The sequence below is a fragment of the Anguilla anguilla genome, chromosome 3, assembly GCF_013347855.1.
Source record: "Anguilla anguilla isolate fAngAng1 chromosome 3, fAngAng1.pri, whole genome shotgun sequence".
Lineage (NCBI taxonomy): Eukaryota > Metazoa > Chordata > Actinopteri > Anguilliformes > Anguillidae > Anguilla > Anguilla anguilla.
The window spans coordinates 38,556,590-38,571,215 of record NC_049203.1 but is presented as its reverse complement, the minus strand read 5'-3'; the positions used below and the strand labels follow the sequence as shown (position 1 = coordinate 38,571,215).

Below are 14,626 nucleotides of genomic sequence, written 5' to 3'. Positions count from 1 at the left end.
ACATAAAATGTTTATTGATAGAAACAGAGCCTGCAGTCCACCATCTAATCATTTTGCTTAAAGTCTGGAGTGCAGGACTATATCAGTATTGGTCCTCTTCCACTACTCTATGTGTCCTGGTAAGATGGCTCGCATTTTACCAACTCTCAGTGTTAGAAACATGTTCCAGTATCAGTACTTTTAGTTACTTTTCACCTTTGTCCTGTTGTTCTGCTGACAGAACTCAGACAGCAGTCCTCTGTTTCACCTGACCCCAGATTAGAATAGATTAATGTGCAGAAATGTGGCAGGAAGAATAGGTTATGAGTCCACTGGTCTGCATTTGAGATTGGACAGTCAACACAGAGCCAAATAGGAGGAACATCAGATGCCCGGTGGTGACACGGATGATGATGCAAACTCAGATATAGGAACAGTCACAGACAGATGCAGATGTAAATGCAAGCTCAGCTATGGACAGTCACAGAAACAGATGCAAGCTGCAATATAGGCAAAGATACTGGCAGAGGCACAGACAGAGGCAGAGATAGACACAGGCGCAGATACGGACACAGGAAAGGGTACAGGCAGAAATTTAAGCACAGATACAAGCAAAGTTACAGGAGCAGAGGCAGATGCTCAAGCAGTTTCAGTGTGCTGGCAAAGATGCACACCTACGGCCCATCTGTTCCAGCCAGACCTTACATGCCCCCTCAGTTAGCCCATCACCATTCATTGGCATGTAATCAATGAAAATGGAGATTAGCTTCGTACTGTCCTCTGAGTGTGGTCTCATGGGATGAAGAGGTAAGTTTTACAGTCAATACTTTCAATTACCTGCTATGCTAACAGATCTTCTACTTCAAATTGTTTAGTATGTCCAAGAAAACACTCTCCCTTTCACAACTTTTTTTGAATACCGTCTGAATACGTAAAACAATCTTTTGACTCCAAATATGTTATTGATTCAAAGTCCCCATTTGGTAGTTCAGAACACCATGCACGTTCTCCAAAATACGCTTTTTTTTTCTTTTCCAACAACCGCTTCTCCACAGTCCATTTACTGAGCCACAGTCATTGCAGCAGATAATGAGGCAGTGCATTACAGACCCACTTACTCTATGCTTGTAGATGCCTGAGAAGATGAGACACTTTTGTATGAAAGAATGATACTGAGAGTTATCTAGAGCCTGATACCCTGCCTCCATGGGCCAGCCTAAAGGCCATGGCTGCCCAACTCTGTTCCTGGGGATATACCATCCTGTTCATTTTAGCCCTTATTTAACCCTGCTTCTGCTAATTAGCAGCTCAATGAGATCTCTAGCTGTTGAATGAGGTGTGCTTTGTTAGGGTTGGAGTGAAAACCTACAGGATGGTAAATCTCCAGGAACAGGGTTTTGTAGCCCTACTATTGGCCATTATGCATTGTCCTGTGGGTCTGTTGGCCACAGTGGCACTGGCACAGTCTGGATGTGAACATTTCACTATAATGAGAATGAGTGCTTTAGACACAGGCCCCATCTGGTGGCTCCAGTGTTAGTTTAGTTATATTTGCATACTCTAGTAGGAAGACACTTAAAACCTATTATAAGATTCTCTTTGCTCGTGCAGTCTGTCAGATTGCCCTAAGGGGCCTTTTGCTCCATTTGCATTATGAACTGTAAAATTATGGCTCCCCACTCACTATTATGCTTATCGATCAGGGCAACAAGAAAATATAACAAATCCATAGGTCAAAAAGGCCATTGTATATTGTACATTTAATTTTACATTTGATTGGTCATTCATAGAGAAATACTTTTTTATTAAGGAAGAATAAACAATTAAAGTCCACTCATCATTTTAATACAGCAAAAACACTGTCAATCAAGTATAGGAAAACAGTGAAGTGCATTGCAAGAAGTGTATTATTAATGCAAGACAATTGGTTCTAGACATCTGTAAGTATTTCTAATGCACTGGCTTTCACAAGCCAAGCCAGTTTAAAATATTAATATACTTGCAGTCTCTGCTGCCATTTTCCTTTAGCATTATTACCCATCGGAGAACTCTTTGTACCAACCCATTTAAAAGGTGTTTTATGCGGTTCGCTGACAGCAGAACCGCTCTGTATCTGTACAACAATTTGTGCGTCTGCCGATCGTTCATTTTCCTTCGGGGAAGTTTATTGTTTTGGCGAGCTTTTAAGTGCGCAGACTTCCATAATCAATCCACGTGGCCCTAGACCTTTTCGTTTGCCTGGCAGAGGCTGGGAAACGGTCAGGCTTGGCGGTGGATGCTGTTTATTCGGCCTCACATACATACATTGCATCGGCCTTTGTCTCGGAGCAAAATTCCCAGTGCCATGGCGATACCGTTAACGAGAGTGCATTCTGCCGCTCTCCGCAGGACATAATTAAGGGGGAATTCCTTCCGCTTGATTACAGAGAGGTTTTTTTTTTAGCCAACCTGGCCTGAGTAATTGATACGTCACCAGACACCGGTGTGTGTATTTGTGTGCGTGCATGTGTGAGGGTGGCTGTGGAGGTGGGCGGGGGGGCTGGTGGTGGGGGGGGGAGGGTGCGGGGGGGGATGTGGGGTAATTACCATGACAGTTGATGCTTCGCCAGTTGCCATTTGACCCCAGTGACCCCCTCAGATCTGCTCCCAGACCACACCTGCTTCCTGACTGCCTAAGGAATTCTGGAATTCTTTTTAATCCTAAGGTGAACAGATTCACATTTAACCGCATATTTAGATCATTATATTTTAGACTGTATTTAAATATAGGTAACAAGCGTACAGGACCAGGTGCATTCTAATGTGGCTTTTGTGAATCATCGGTGAGTGCAGCAACCTCTCCTTCTCGGCCAGTTAACTATCACACACAGAAACAAATTGGCTTGCATATAGAAACTCCTATAGATATAGAGTAGATAGAGTCTCCGTTTGTGTCAGAGCAGCTTCACATTGGTGTCAGCTGGCACGCCTCCAGTAATAGAAAGGCGCTGGAGCATGAAGAGATGACCCCACCCTCGCTTCACACCGCCCCTGGGGAGAGCCACCAGGAGATCTGGGATCCCCACTCCTGCCCACCCTCCTCCTGGGCTGGCTAATCTGCCACCACGGGGTAGGTTTCATGCCTCGCTGGCCTAACACATGCAGGAGAAGACTCCACCAGCTGCTGACTGTACGCATCAGAACATGGGAGAAAATAAGCCCAGAGCTGATACAGTGCTGTGAATGTGTGCTTGTGTGTGTGTGCGTGTGTGTGTGTGTGCCTGTGTGCATGCATGTTTGCTTGTGTGTGTGTGCATGTGCGTACATGTGTGTGCATGTGCGTGTGTGCCCGTGTGTACATGCTGTTGTGTGTGTGTGTGTGTGTGTATGTGTGTGCATGCTTGTGTGCACGTGTGAGCATGTGTGTGCATGCATGTGTGTGTGGGAGTGTGTGTGCATGCACATTGCCATCTGTTCCTCCAACGATTATAGATTGAAGTGTATGCACATATAGCAATGCCTGGCGGAGCCGGGGTGGAGGATGGGGGGTGGAGAGGGCACACCTTCTTTGCATGATCAAAGACAATTCTGGGAGGCTGCGCATTCCAAGAGAAGGCAAAACAGCTGATCAGTGACAGAGGAGAGAGAGAGAGCGAGCAAGAGAGAAAGAGGGAGAGCTATGATGCCAGGTTGCCAGGCAACAGGAATAGAGAATCTGCAGCATCACCCCTCGTTGGGAAGCCTCCCAAAAGGCTGGAATGTTTTGTTTCCACTGGTGCCCTACCCGTCTTTGGCTGAGCACCTCGCCCTGTGTATTATTAAGAATCCCTGACACAGCGTGGCCAATTACTTTATCACATATCTCATTAATGTTTTCATTTCACATCGATTTGGGAATGTGCAGTACATCGCTGTGGCTGAATTAGAAACTGTAATTCATAACAACATTAGGCTATCCTTTTTGTTCAGCAGCATTGCTCAGTTCAGTACAGAACACATTAATACGTATGCAAAGGGCTATAATACCATATGTACGGAACTTAAGCCTGGCATTGTGCGTGTATGCCAGCTTCATTGCTGACAACATCCCAGGGAGAAAAAATGACCTTGAAATCATTGTTAAACTTAAATGTGAGGAATATTGAAAATCAGAACAGATATCTGTTAAAGCAATCTTTCACAATTCATAGGGCCTGACAGAAACCACTGGCCTCCTAAGAGAAGCAGCTACAGGATGGACGGTGATTAATAATTGATTGTGGATTCCACCCACACAGGATTTTAATAGCTTCCTATCACCAACCGCTGAACCATTTAAAAAACGCAGCAGCTGACTGCTATGCTTGTGCGTTACATACAGAGAAACACGAAGGCCTGCACGACCCACTAGTCCCAGGGATCCAAGATCAGGGTTTCCTCATATTCATTACTGAAGATCATCTAGTGAGCAACACACCACCCAAGATAACATTTATAGAATGACACTCACTGCTTTAACAGCAGTTAACATGATCATTGATACAGTATATAAGTTTTAAGCCCATATCACCGCTGTGGAAACAAACTATTCCACACTTGATTAACCTTGATTCCATAAACAGACATTGGGCTACATAAATTGCTTTATAGAATGTACGGGAGAGAGGCATGACCTTACATACAAGGGTAGTATTGCTAATACTGAGACTGGGCTTGCAGAGAATCAGCTGACTGGGAATGACTAGAAACGGATGATCTAGGCATGCTTTATATCTGGAATCTGTACCAATTGGCAATCTTCACTCATTAAATACAAATACGCTATATGGACCTTGAGTCCGAAATAAAGTTTTGATTGACTGATTGAAACAAGTGCTGTACGTTATGGGAATGGCTGGGCATATGCTCAGTGAAACTGAAGTCTTCGGTAAATCCATCTGAGTGCAAACCGTGCTCTAGAAAAAATACATGCCATCAATTATCCAGTAATTTCAATAATGAAGAAACATGTCCTTAGACTATAAAAGTTACTGTGTACCCAATGTGGAGAGAAGCATCCAGATTGAAGATGTTGCTGTATGAACCAATGTATGCATACATTCAGAACCTCATTGCCAGAGACTTTTATGAAAATTAAAAAAAATTAAAAAATGTCTGAAATGACAAGTGTCTTTAAGTGTCATGTTATTTGGAATTACTGTTCCGGAATTTCAAGCTTAGAATTGTAATCTGTCCCTTGATGTGAGTAACAACATCGAGCTACAGGAAGTGAGTGGATAGTTTCCTGGTTATAGCAGGTATAGACAGGAAAGACAGGGACCGCGCTGCTAAGATTCTAACAGGTGTTAACTCCTTTATGAGAAGCAGGCTCTTCAACAATCTGTCTTTCCCGGCTCTCTCTGTTTCCTGGTGTCTTTCTTAATAATGCATGCGCCACAGCAGGAAATCTGGACATTAATGACGCCTGCGAGTCCTGGTGGTCTGCTCCCTCCTCTCCAGCGACTATCACGTGATCCATTGCCCTTCCCATCAGCCCCGGCGGCCCAAGCAGGAGGCTCGGCCTCCTACAGAAGCCATGGGGCAAGGACCTGATTGAGCCAATCACAGGGTGCGCAGGAGGACTATTATCTCAGCAGCTGCTGCTTTGCTCAGATCGAGCTCGTTCCTTTTAAAACTCGATTTGCGTCCCCCCTGAGACGTCTCTCCTGGGGTCACAGAGGGGACAATCAGACCAAAAGAACTTTGTATATGATGCAATTATTACAAGGGAAAATGCATTTCCACATGGAGGCAGGCATGGTCTGTCAGGTGATTTTTATACCTAAAACATTTGTTTGCATTACAGTGATGTGCCCTATGGTGCAGAATCAAATCCTGGCCATCCCAAAGCTAATTGTAAACAATTGTTCAATTAGTACTAACTGTACAATTAGCCATAGCATTGCCCAGAGAGAGCGGGTGACAAGGTACTGTCTGCCTCATTGCACAAAAGCAATGTTTCTTTGGCACTGTAAGCCTGCGCCACCATTCTTTAAGATGCAGTCCTTTCTTGCACAGTGACTGCAGTGTAGCTGGTTGGGGAAAAGTAGGACAGCTAATCCAAACAGAAAACAGCCGGATGTTTCTGCAATAGGACAATAATACAAGTAATACTGTCCATTCAAGCTGTGGATAAAAGAAAAGGGGGACAAAAAAGATGTAAAACGTTACATAATACACATTGGAAGGTTATATAGTAAATGTAGTAAATAACTGGCCTACGTAATTGATACAGAATCATGGGGTGTTCACGACCAGATTTTTACTACAGTACTGGATGTCTAAATGGGCTTAAGCACCCATTTGTGTGACTTCCAATGTTCTTTCCAATGTCATGAAACAACTTTATCTTCTTAAACAAGGCTATGCTACCATAATGGATTTTATATGATTCATAACATGATAGCTCTAGTACAATACATTATCCGGTTCAAGGTGTACTCCTGAATGCTCAATTATTGGAAATGATTGTGACATATGATATGATATTAATTCTTACATCTGTGGTGTGAGTATATTCACTAATGTTTTGCTTATTTTTAAGAAAATACAGACACAATGCACTGATGCTCACATTCAAACGTGACATGACTGTAGTTCAATAAGAACATAAAACTTACGGAACGTATTTGGATGCATGTAGAAAGAGTTAATCCCTGGATTTAGCTTTCCAAGAATGACTGGCATTTTCCAGAAAATTCCAAGATTTCAAGATCTCGTTTGGGGCACATACATGTCAGAGGTTACCTTATCGGTCCTTTGTGTGTCAGCTTAGGTGACCTTTAAAAAGGGACCCCACTCAGACGGTGTGTTTTCAGCTGCCCCCTCAGTCTCGGTCAGGCTTGATAAAGCGAGGCGTCATGCTGACCCAGAGACAGCGCTACAAACGAGTCCTGACGTGTGACGGCTCCGAGGACTCCTCCTCCCCTCGTCGCACGGTCCCCACCTGTCACCTATGTGCAAACGGGCCAAACCAGGCCTGGACGTAAAGCATTCCTGAAACCGCAGCTCAGCTGTCGCTCTGAGTCTGCGGCGCGGTGCGCCGTTGGCAGGAGAGAGCCAATAAAAAAGCAGCCCCGTTTGCACGTGTATATGTTTTAAAATACTGTTGCTATGGAAACCCTCACCCCCCCCCCCCCATCCTCCCCCGGCCCCGTTTATCCAAGAGCGAGGCTGTTCATTAGTCTTACCACTGGAACTATTTCTACATTACGCAGAAGACGGATGCAGGAAATAAGGCTAAAAAAAAAATCACATATTATATAAAATATTTTTATGTTTTTCATTTCAGGAACAGTACATCGTACATGTGAGGGAGATTTATGGTCCATGCGGATGTGGTCGGGAGGCAGAATCTCCATTCACAGTAGCCTAATAAAAGTTCAAAGACAGACCCTTCAATGAATAGTATAGTATCCAGGATGGCAGACCGCATTGCACAAAACAGGTACAGCTGATTCACAAAGCAGTATACAGCTCAACATGAAAGTGTCTTCCAGCACTAGTAAATGTGTTCATATCTTTTGTGAAATCTACATTTCAAATTGTGTTAAGAACGCAAAGGAAGGTGTAAAAAATAATATAATTACATAAAATTTGAAATAATACATTGATAATAGCACTATAATGTTTAAATCAGCACTATACATGTACACACTCCATGAAAGGGTAAAAGACACAAGGCAGGTAGACAAAGATAGAAACAAAAGGCAAACAAACACCCCCCTCCCCCGCAGAAAGCAAAGAAGAGGAGAAAATGCAGCAAAGGAGGAAGAGAAGCCGAGATCCCAAGCAATACAGAACACAGCTCACAATATAAAAGGATCCGTACGCATACAAACATATATACAGTGCATATGCCACACAATCCTCTAAAACCTTGATTGGCGCAGTTCAGGATCAACTCCTGTTCCTATTTATTACAAGAATTGGAAAACTTTTATTATACCTTTATCACTAACCACCACGCCCCCCCCCCCCCCCCCCCCCCCCTTCCCCCCCCCCCCCCCCAATACAGTGTTATGCCACAACTTTCATTTGTGGTCTCTACATCTAAACCTCTCTTAGTTTCTGAGAAATTCTGTTTGGTCTGGCTACTATTATCAAAGAGTATGCGTTCTTGAAATGATGTTGGTGCTCAACCTTGATCTACAATGCTCATCATTCAGACAAAATTCAATCAGTTTTTATCATCATTCACTTCTCATTCATTCAGTTCTAACAATTTTTATTCACAGATTCAACAGATATTATTTCAGTTCAGACAAATGGAAGGCAGGAACCACAGTGGAATGGGTTCTGTGAATGGCTTTCAATATGGCATGACAAAACAGCCGGTCAAAAAATGAGGGGAGTGTGTTATTTTCGGTCATACAATTGCAGTATAAATGTTGGTAGTTGGCCTTCAACCACTTATTTTGTAAATGTCAAATAAACACTTGAAAAACCAGTAATGTGGGTTATCTTAATGATTCTTGACTACAACATCTTGTCAGCCATTTGCCAATTTAAATAAAACAATGAAAAATTACTAAATGGTTGTACATGTAAATATGTTGAATGCAACATGCTGTTTGTAGCTGTTTAGATGCACCTTTTCATTATAAGCTCATTAGGTTCAAATACCAAAGGCAAATACCTGGATATGCAAAATATGATGTTGTATAGTATCAGTAGTAGACTGATTCAAAATATAGGGTCTAAATATCCAAAAGAGACAAAAACAGTATGTCCAAGAAAGACCAACTGTAGGAACTATTGTTTCCCAATGTAGGGGATTTTAAAGGTGAATTTTGAGTTATTTATTCAGAAGCTTCACAATGCTGCATTCTGTATTCACACTTTTGAAACCAAACCCCATTATGGGAACATTAGATCAGCCAGCTTCCATCAGAATTAAATATATCTAGCCAGACAAATTTAACATTCACATACTTCCACATACAGCAACACATTCCTCAATACACAAATAATTTTTGGTTTTAACCACATTTTATTGAATATATCCCTTTATGTAGTCTTAAGCAAACATACCGTATTTAAATAGCATAGACCAATACCGAAAAATAACTGGTGCTACATTGAACATATAGTGTTGGTGCATGGCTTGCAATGTGATGAATGGCATATCAACAAAAGAAAATGAAAGAAGTTCAACAGACATACCTGAGGTACAATAAACATGTAGCATTTATTCTTTTGGCTTTTTAATGAAATTTACTGTCAGATGGGCTAATTGCAATAACTTGCATGCAGTTTACTAATACTCTACAAGCATAATAAAAATGGCCGCTATCGAATGAAGCTTGTACATATATATGTGCGTATGCGTATTATATTACACATGTCTATATATGCATATACAGTCTATATATGAAATATAATACACACACATATATACATACATGTACATATATTTATGTACATATATAAACCTGTTCATTGTAATGCTCATGTGAAAGAAAAACAGTGGATCCTTACATCATTTGTGCAGAGTGAACATTTTGAAAAATAAAAACTGAAATAGAAAATTGTAAACAAATGTATGTGAAACTGAGGACTCCTACACAGCCCCTCTTTGATAGCCACACTTAAGACAGTGCATCATCTGAATCATAAATATTAATTCTCTTAGATATTTATTACCATACAGCAAGTCTACTGTGACCCCAGTCTACAAAAAACAAAAAAACAAACAAACAAAAAAAAAAACAATCCAGCAGTCAAAAGCGTAATGCACTTCCTGCTCAGTTCTCAAGTGGAAGTCTTTGAATGAAAAAAGTGCAGTGGATTCTAAGTAACAAAAGTGACTCTGGTGCAGACCATGTGGCCATATTTTATATTATTTACAATGGTTGAAAAATAAAAATGAGTATATTACAATATTCATTTTAACATGGAGAGAAAAAGAACCACCAAACTTCTTGTAGCTTGAGTGGAAAACATTGTACTGGATATTGACTTCTGCATTTTCGATCTCCTCTCTGTCCTTACAGAAGACAATATCGTTATGTGGAAAAAAATAATGATAGGACATTTTTTTGTTGAGAGCAGGAAACGAACGGGACTGACTGTGGAGAAGCAATTAAGTATTGCTTGGTGACAGGGAGAAATAGAGGCTTTGCCAAGTAAGGTTTCTGCTGATTGTAGCAGTGACACAGAAGACACCATTTTGAATCTGAACACTTCTTTTTGCATGACGCAGCAGGGAAAACAGCAACAGAAACATGCATGGCAGGACAGGATGCACATATGATATAGAATACAGCATCTCAACTGGCAAAAGCTTAAAGACTAGACCAGGTGGTACATATCTGAAGCTACTATACTGTGGCCTTTGCTTGCTCAAACATACAGCAGGTAAAAAACAAACACACAAAAAAAAAACAAACGAAAAAGAAAACAACTATATATACAACCTGGGGAGATACCTTACCCAGAGCTGGAGATGGCTACTGAATACTGTGGTCTATGAATTGATTGATAATAAGCAAACAAAACAAAATAAAAAATGCACTTCATCCACATTATGTGCTGTACAATGTTCTCAGGAGAGAAGACCCATGAGACTGTGCGTGTGGCGTTAAGTAGGTCATTGATATTGGGGGCTGGTGGTTGTTCTGGAACTGAAGGTTTGTATCATTTGCACTTAAAGTTGTTAGCACGCTTGCAGGCCACCCCCTCTTGACTTAAACCAGCATGAAAAGGGATGAAGAATAGGCACATACATATTCACCAGATTCACCAAAAAATATGATTCGTAAGCACCACCAAGATATCTTGCCCAGAAACTCTGCACAGGACAGAGCAGACGCGCTCCAGTGATGGTGACATCATTTATGTATGACGGGCAAGCGTGCTTTCAGTCTGAACAGCAAATGTTTTCAAGAAATTTTCAGCAGAAACCTGGACACTGTGGTTGCCGCAGTGATAGTTTCTGGTCCTCTAACCTTTCAAGCTGTTCACTAACCCCCCTCCCAGTTACAGAAAAAAACCCTTTTACAAAAATAGTCATACAATCAACTGATGAGCTTAAAAAACAACATGAATAAAAACAAATTTCTATAAGAAAAATAAGAACATAAAATAATATGGCAGTTGAAATGCAAGACACTGGATATAGCAGTAGTAGTACTAGCTGCAGAAGATGTTACAGTATACTTAATTGTTTAAGATTGTAACAACACTCAAAAAAGTTATCTGGTCACAATCAGAGCCACCATTTTGACTTGATCCACGTTGTCAGCTGGAATAAGTCCAAATCCCCCCCCCCAAACATTTCTGTTCACAGTCTGACATGGGTCACTGCCTCATTTTAGGCACTGACCTTAAATTTAGATTTAAGTACTGTCACTGTCAGTTTGGCATAGATCTCCACACCAAAAACGGAGTCCAGCTGACACAAATATGTCACCTCCGGGGGCTGTAAACAATTTGTCCAGTAAATGGAATGTCTGAGTTGCATCTTTTCCATTGTCCTACTTCTTGTTCTCCCTGACATCCTTGCCTTTGTCCTCTTTTTCCCTCTTGTCTTTTTCGTATTTGTCCTTGTCAGGTTTTGTGACGCTATCGTACGAGGGTGGAGACGCAGTGGAGGGGGTCATGTCGGTTTTTTCCGAGGTGGAATTCTCATTGAATTTGTCTATTACCAGGACCTCCTTGTCCTGTAGGTTCACCCCCGCTTTGATCTTCTCCCTGTACATGTAGGAGGCCCTTTTAACAGTTCTCCGGATGAGATACCGTCTGAAGGCTCTCTGTATGATCACGGCGGACATGTCCTCCTGCTTGCGGCGAAGCGTGGTGGTGATGGGCTCGTAGGATACCTTGGAGGGATTGGACGCCATGAAGCGCTCCTCCATCTGGCCCCGGAGGGCATCCATCTCCCCGCCCTCTCCAAGGACACGCTTGGTGAAGGCAAACAGGATGTCCAGGCAGTGAATCCTCTCGCCGCTGACCATAGGAAGGTCCATGGCGATCAGCTGGATCTTGTTAGGCTTGGGTATGCGGAGCGGGGGGTCCAGGGCATCGGCGAAGTCAGACAGCTTGTTGTACTCCACGAACTGCGTGGCGTCGGGGTCGAACTTCTCCCACACCTCGTAGAACATCTCGAAATCGTCCTCGCTCAGCGGCTCGGCGCTCTCCTCCGTGGCCACGCTGAAGTTCTCCAGGATGACGGCGATGTACATGTTGACGACGATCAGGAAGCAGATGATGATGTAGCTCACAAAGAAACAGATTCCCACCGACGGGTTGCCGCAGTTACCCGAATACGTGTTGCCGGGGTGCTCCTGCTGACTGTCGCAGTCAGGTTCTCTTTTGTTGAGGATGGGGGCCAACAGACCGTCCCAGCCCGCAGACGTGGTGATCTGGAACAGGCAGATCATGCTGTTGCCAAATGTCTCAAAGTTGAACATGTCGTCGATGCCGGCTTCCCTCTTGACGTAGGCGAAGTTTGACATGCCGAATATAGCATAGATGAACATGACCAGGAAGAGCAGGAGACCGATGTTGAACAAGGCAGGAAGTGACATCATCAAGGCAAACAGCAGCGTGCGAATTCCCTTAGCACCCTTTATGAGCCGAAGGATGCGACCAATCCTCGCAAGTCGGATGACTCGAAATAAGGTCGGGGAAACAAAGTACTTTTCAATCACTTCCGAAAGAAACATGCCTGAAAAAAAAACAAAAAAACAATTACATGTCTGAGGTTATCACATATTTTACCCACCTAAAATTAACATACAGTAGAGGGCTTTCCTGTGACTGAAACACAATCTCAGTTTTTAATGTAATCATGTCCCCACTGTCAGCCACATTGAGTTCTTACCAACGATTGATAGGATGACGACAACAAAATCGAAAATGTTCCAGCCGATGGTGAAATAATAATGGCGGAGTGATATCATCTTCAGCACACACTCTCCAGTGAAGAGGATAATGAAGACCAGGTTAATCCAGTGAAGTGTGTTGTCCGTTTCTTCAGTCTGGTCATCCGTTTCCACCATCATGGTGACCATGTTGAGGCAAATGAGGATCATAATGACGATGTCGAAGGCTTGCTTCGTAATGAAGTCAAAGACACACCCCTGGAACTTGTTCTGCATCAAAAAAACAAGACAAAATATAACATGCAGTGATTAATAAAGTGATATGAATGACAAATATTAATTATTCATACTGGAAATGACTCAATGTACACAATTGAGTAATCAAGCTCCTTTCCAAAAAGAACCAACATAAACTACAGATTTATTATTATTTATTGATGTTGATTGGGCATGGTTTCATACCACTGGTCTTGGAATTGGCTTCTGAGGTTTCTTTGATCCAAGCTTCTTCATTGCATTGTAGTATTTCTTCTGTTCCTCGGTCATGAAGATATCTTGACCTCCAAAGTAAAGGACCAGTACAAAACTGGTTACAACCATGTGCATTTCATGTACACTGACACACAGGATCATGTTCCTGTAAGCTCAGAGATCAAGGTCTGGCTTATTAATGCTGCCATAGATGGTTCTTCAAACCTAGTTTCCTGTCACACTTCAAGGTTCAAAGCATTGACAACTTTAAAATTGTGACTTGGACTACAGAGACAAATATCTGTCAATAGCAGCCTCCTGCTCAATTAGAATGACTGCTTTTGTCTAGCTGTACAGTCCTTTCATGCAACAAACAAAATGTTAATAGAATCTCTCACATCTCAATTGATCATCCAGTATCAGTTATCTCATATGACACCATTACACCACTTCTAGGTGTATGGTCTCCCTGGCTCAGCTCTAATGGCTTTTTAAAATAAGTGAAGAGCAAATATGTTACTTATTTAATCTGCAGTAATACATTATAATTTGATTACAATTTGTTTTAAATGGGCTGCATTTATTGCATAGCTCATGTTAGTTCTGAGTCATTGATCATCATTCAAAAAGCAAAGGCAAATAATTGTAATTCTTCAAAATGGCAGCCTAAACAAAGCCTGATTCCAAACCAAACAATGGAATTTGTTCCATCCAAAATAGTAGAACACAGGACTTATCTTTTTCTTCTGCTGGTTGAAGTTGTCGATGATGACACCAATGAACAGGTTGAGAGTAAAGAAGGAGCCAAAGATGATGAAGATGACGAAGTACAGGTACATGTAGAGGTTCACTTCGTATTCCGGCTGCTCTTCCAGCTGGCATATTAAGCAGAAGCCATCACTTAACAACAATCGTATCACTGACCGTAAGTAACAGCAAACAAATGCATGGCTGTGTGGAATGCGTGGAATGCACTGACAGGAACAGGTGTAAATTGCTTACATCACGGGAATCCACAGCTGCATACATGATATCCATCCAGCCTTTAAATGTTGCCTAGGAAAACAGCAGAAGACAATCATCCTCAGAGACAGCGTACAGCAAGAGAACTCATGACCCACTTTCCTGGAATTAGGGTCTGACATTTTACCAGCATAATACACAGCTACACATTAGCAATCACAATGCTTTAAAGGATCACAAAAGGTCATTTGGAGCATATAATAATAATAATAATAATAATAATAACAGCATGCAGTGCCCTCCAAATTATTCACACACTTGCTATAGATGACCAAAGATGTATAAAATATTCATAACGGGCAATTAACTATATTGTATGCTCCAAAATC

At 42.0% G+C, this 14,626-nt stretch overlaps 1 protein-coding gene across 8 annotated transcripts in view; it reads right to left on the bottom strand.

Moving 5' to 3' along the window:
• Positions 1–9,142: 9,142 nt before the first annotated feature.
• Positions 9,143–14,626, bottom strand: part of scn1laa (sodium channel, voltage-gated, type I-like, alpha) — a 62,954-nt gene continuing 57,470 nt past the window's right edge. For all 8 annotated transcript variants that reach the window (XM_035409283.1, XM_035409285.1, XM_035409282.1 and 5 more), the window contains 5 exons: positions 14,277–14,330; positions 14,012–14,149; positions 13,266–13,370; positions 12,803–13,073; positions 9,143–12,646 (listed from right to left, as the gene is read on the bottom strand). In XM_035409283.1, coding sequence (XP_035265174.1) covers positions 11,454–12,646; positions 12,803–13,073; positions 13,266–13,370; positions 14,012–14,149; positions 14,277–14,330 — 1,761 coding nt within the window. In that variant the 3' untranslated portion in view covers positions 9,143–11,453. The remainder of the gene's footprint in view (positions 12,647–12,802; positions 13,074–13,265; positions 13,371–14,011; positions 14,150–14,276; positions 14,331–14,626) is intronic.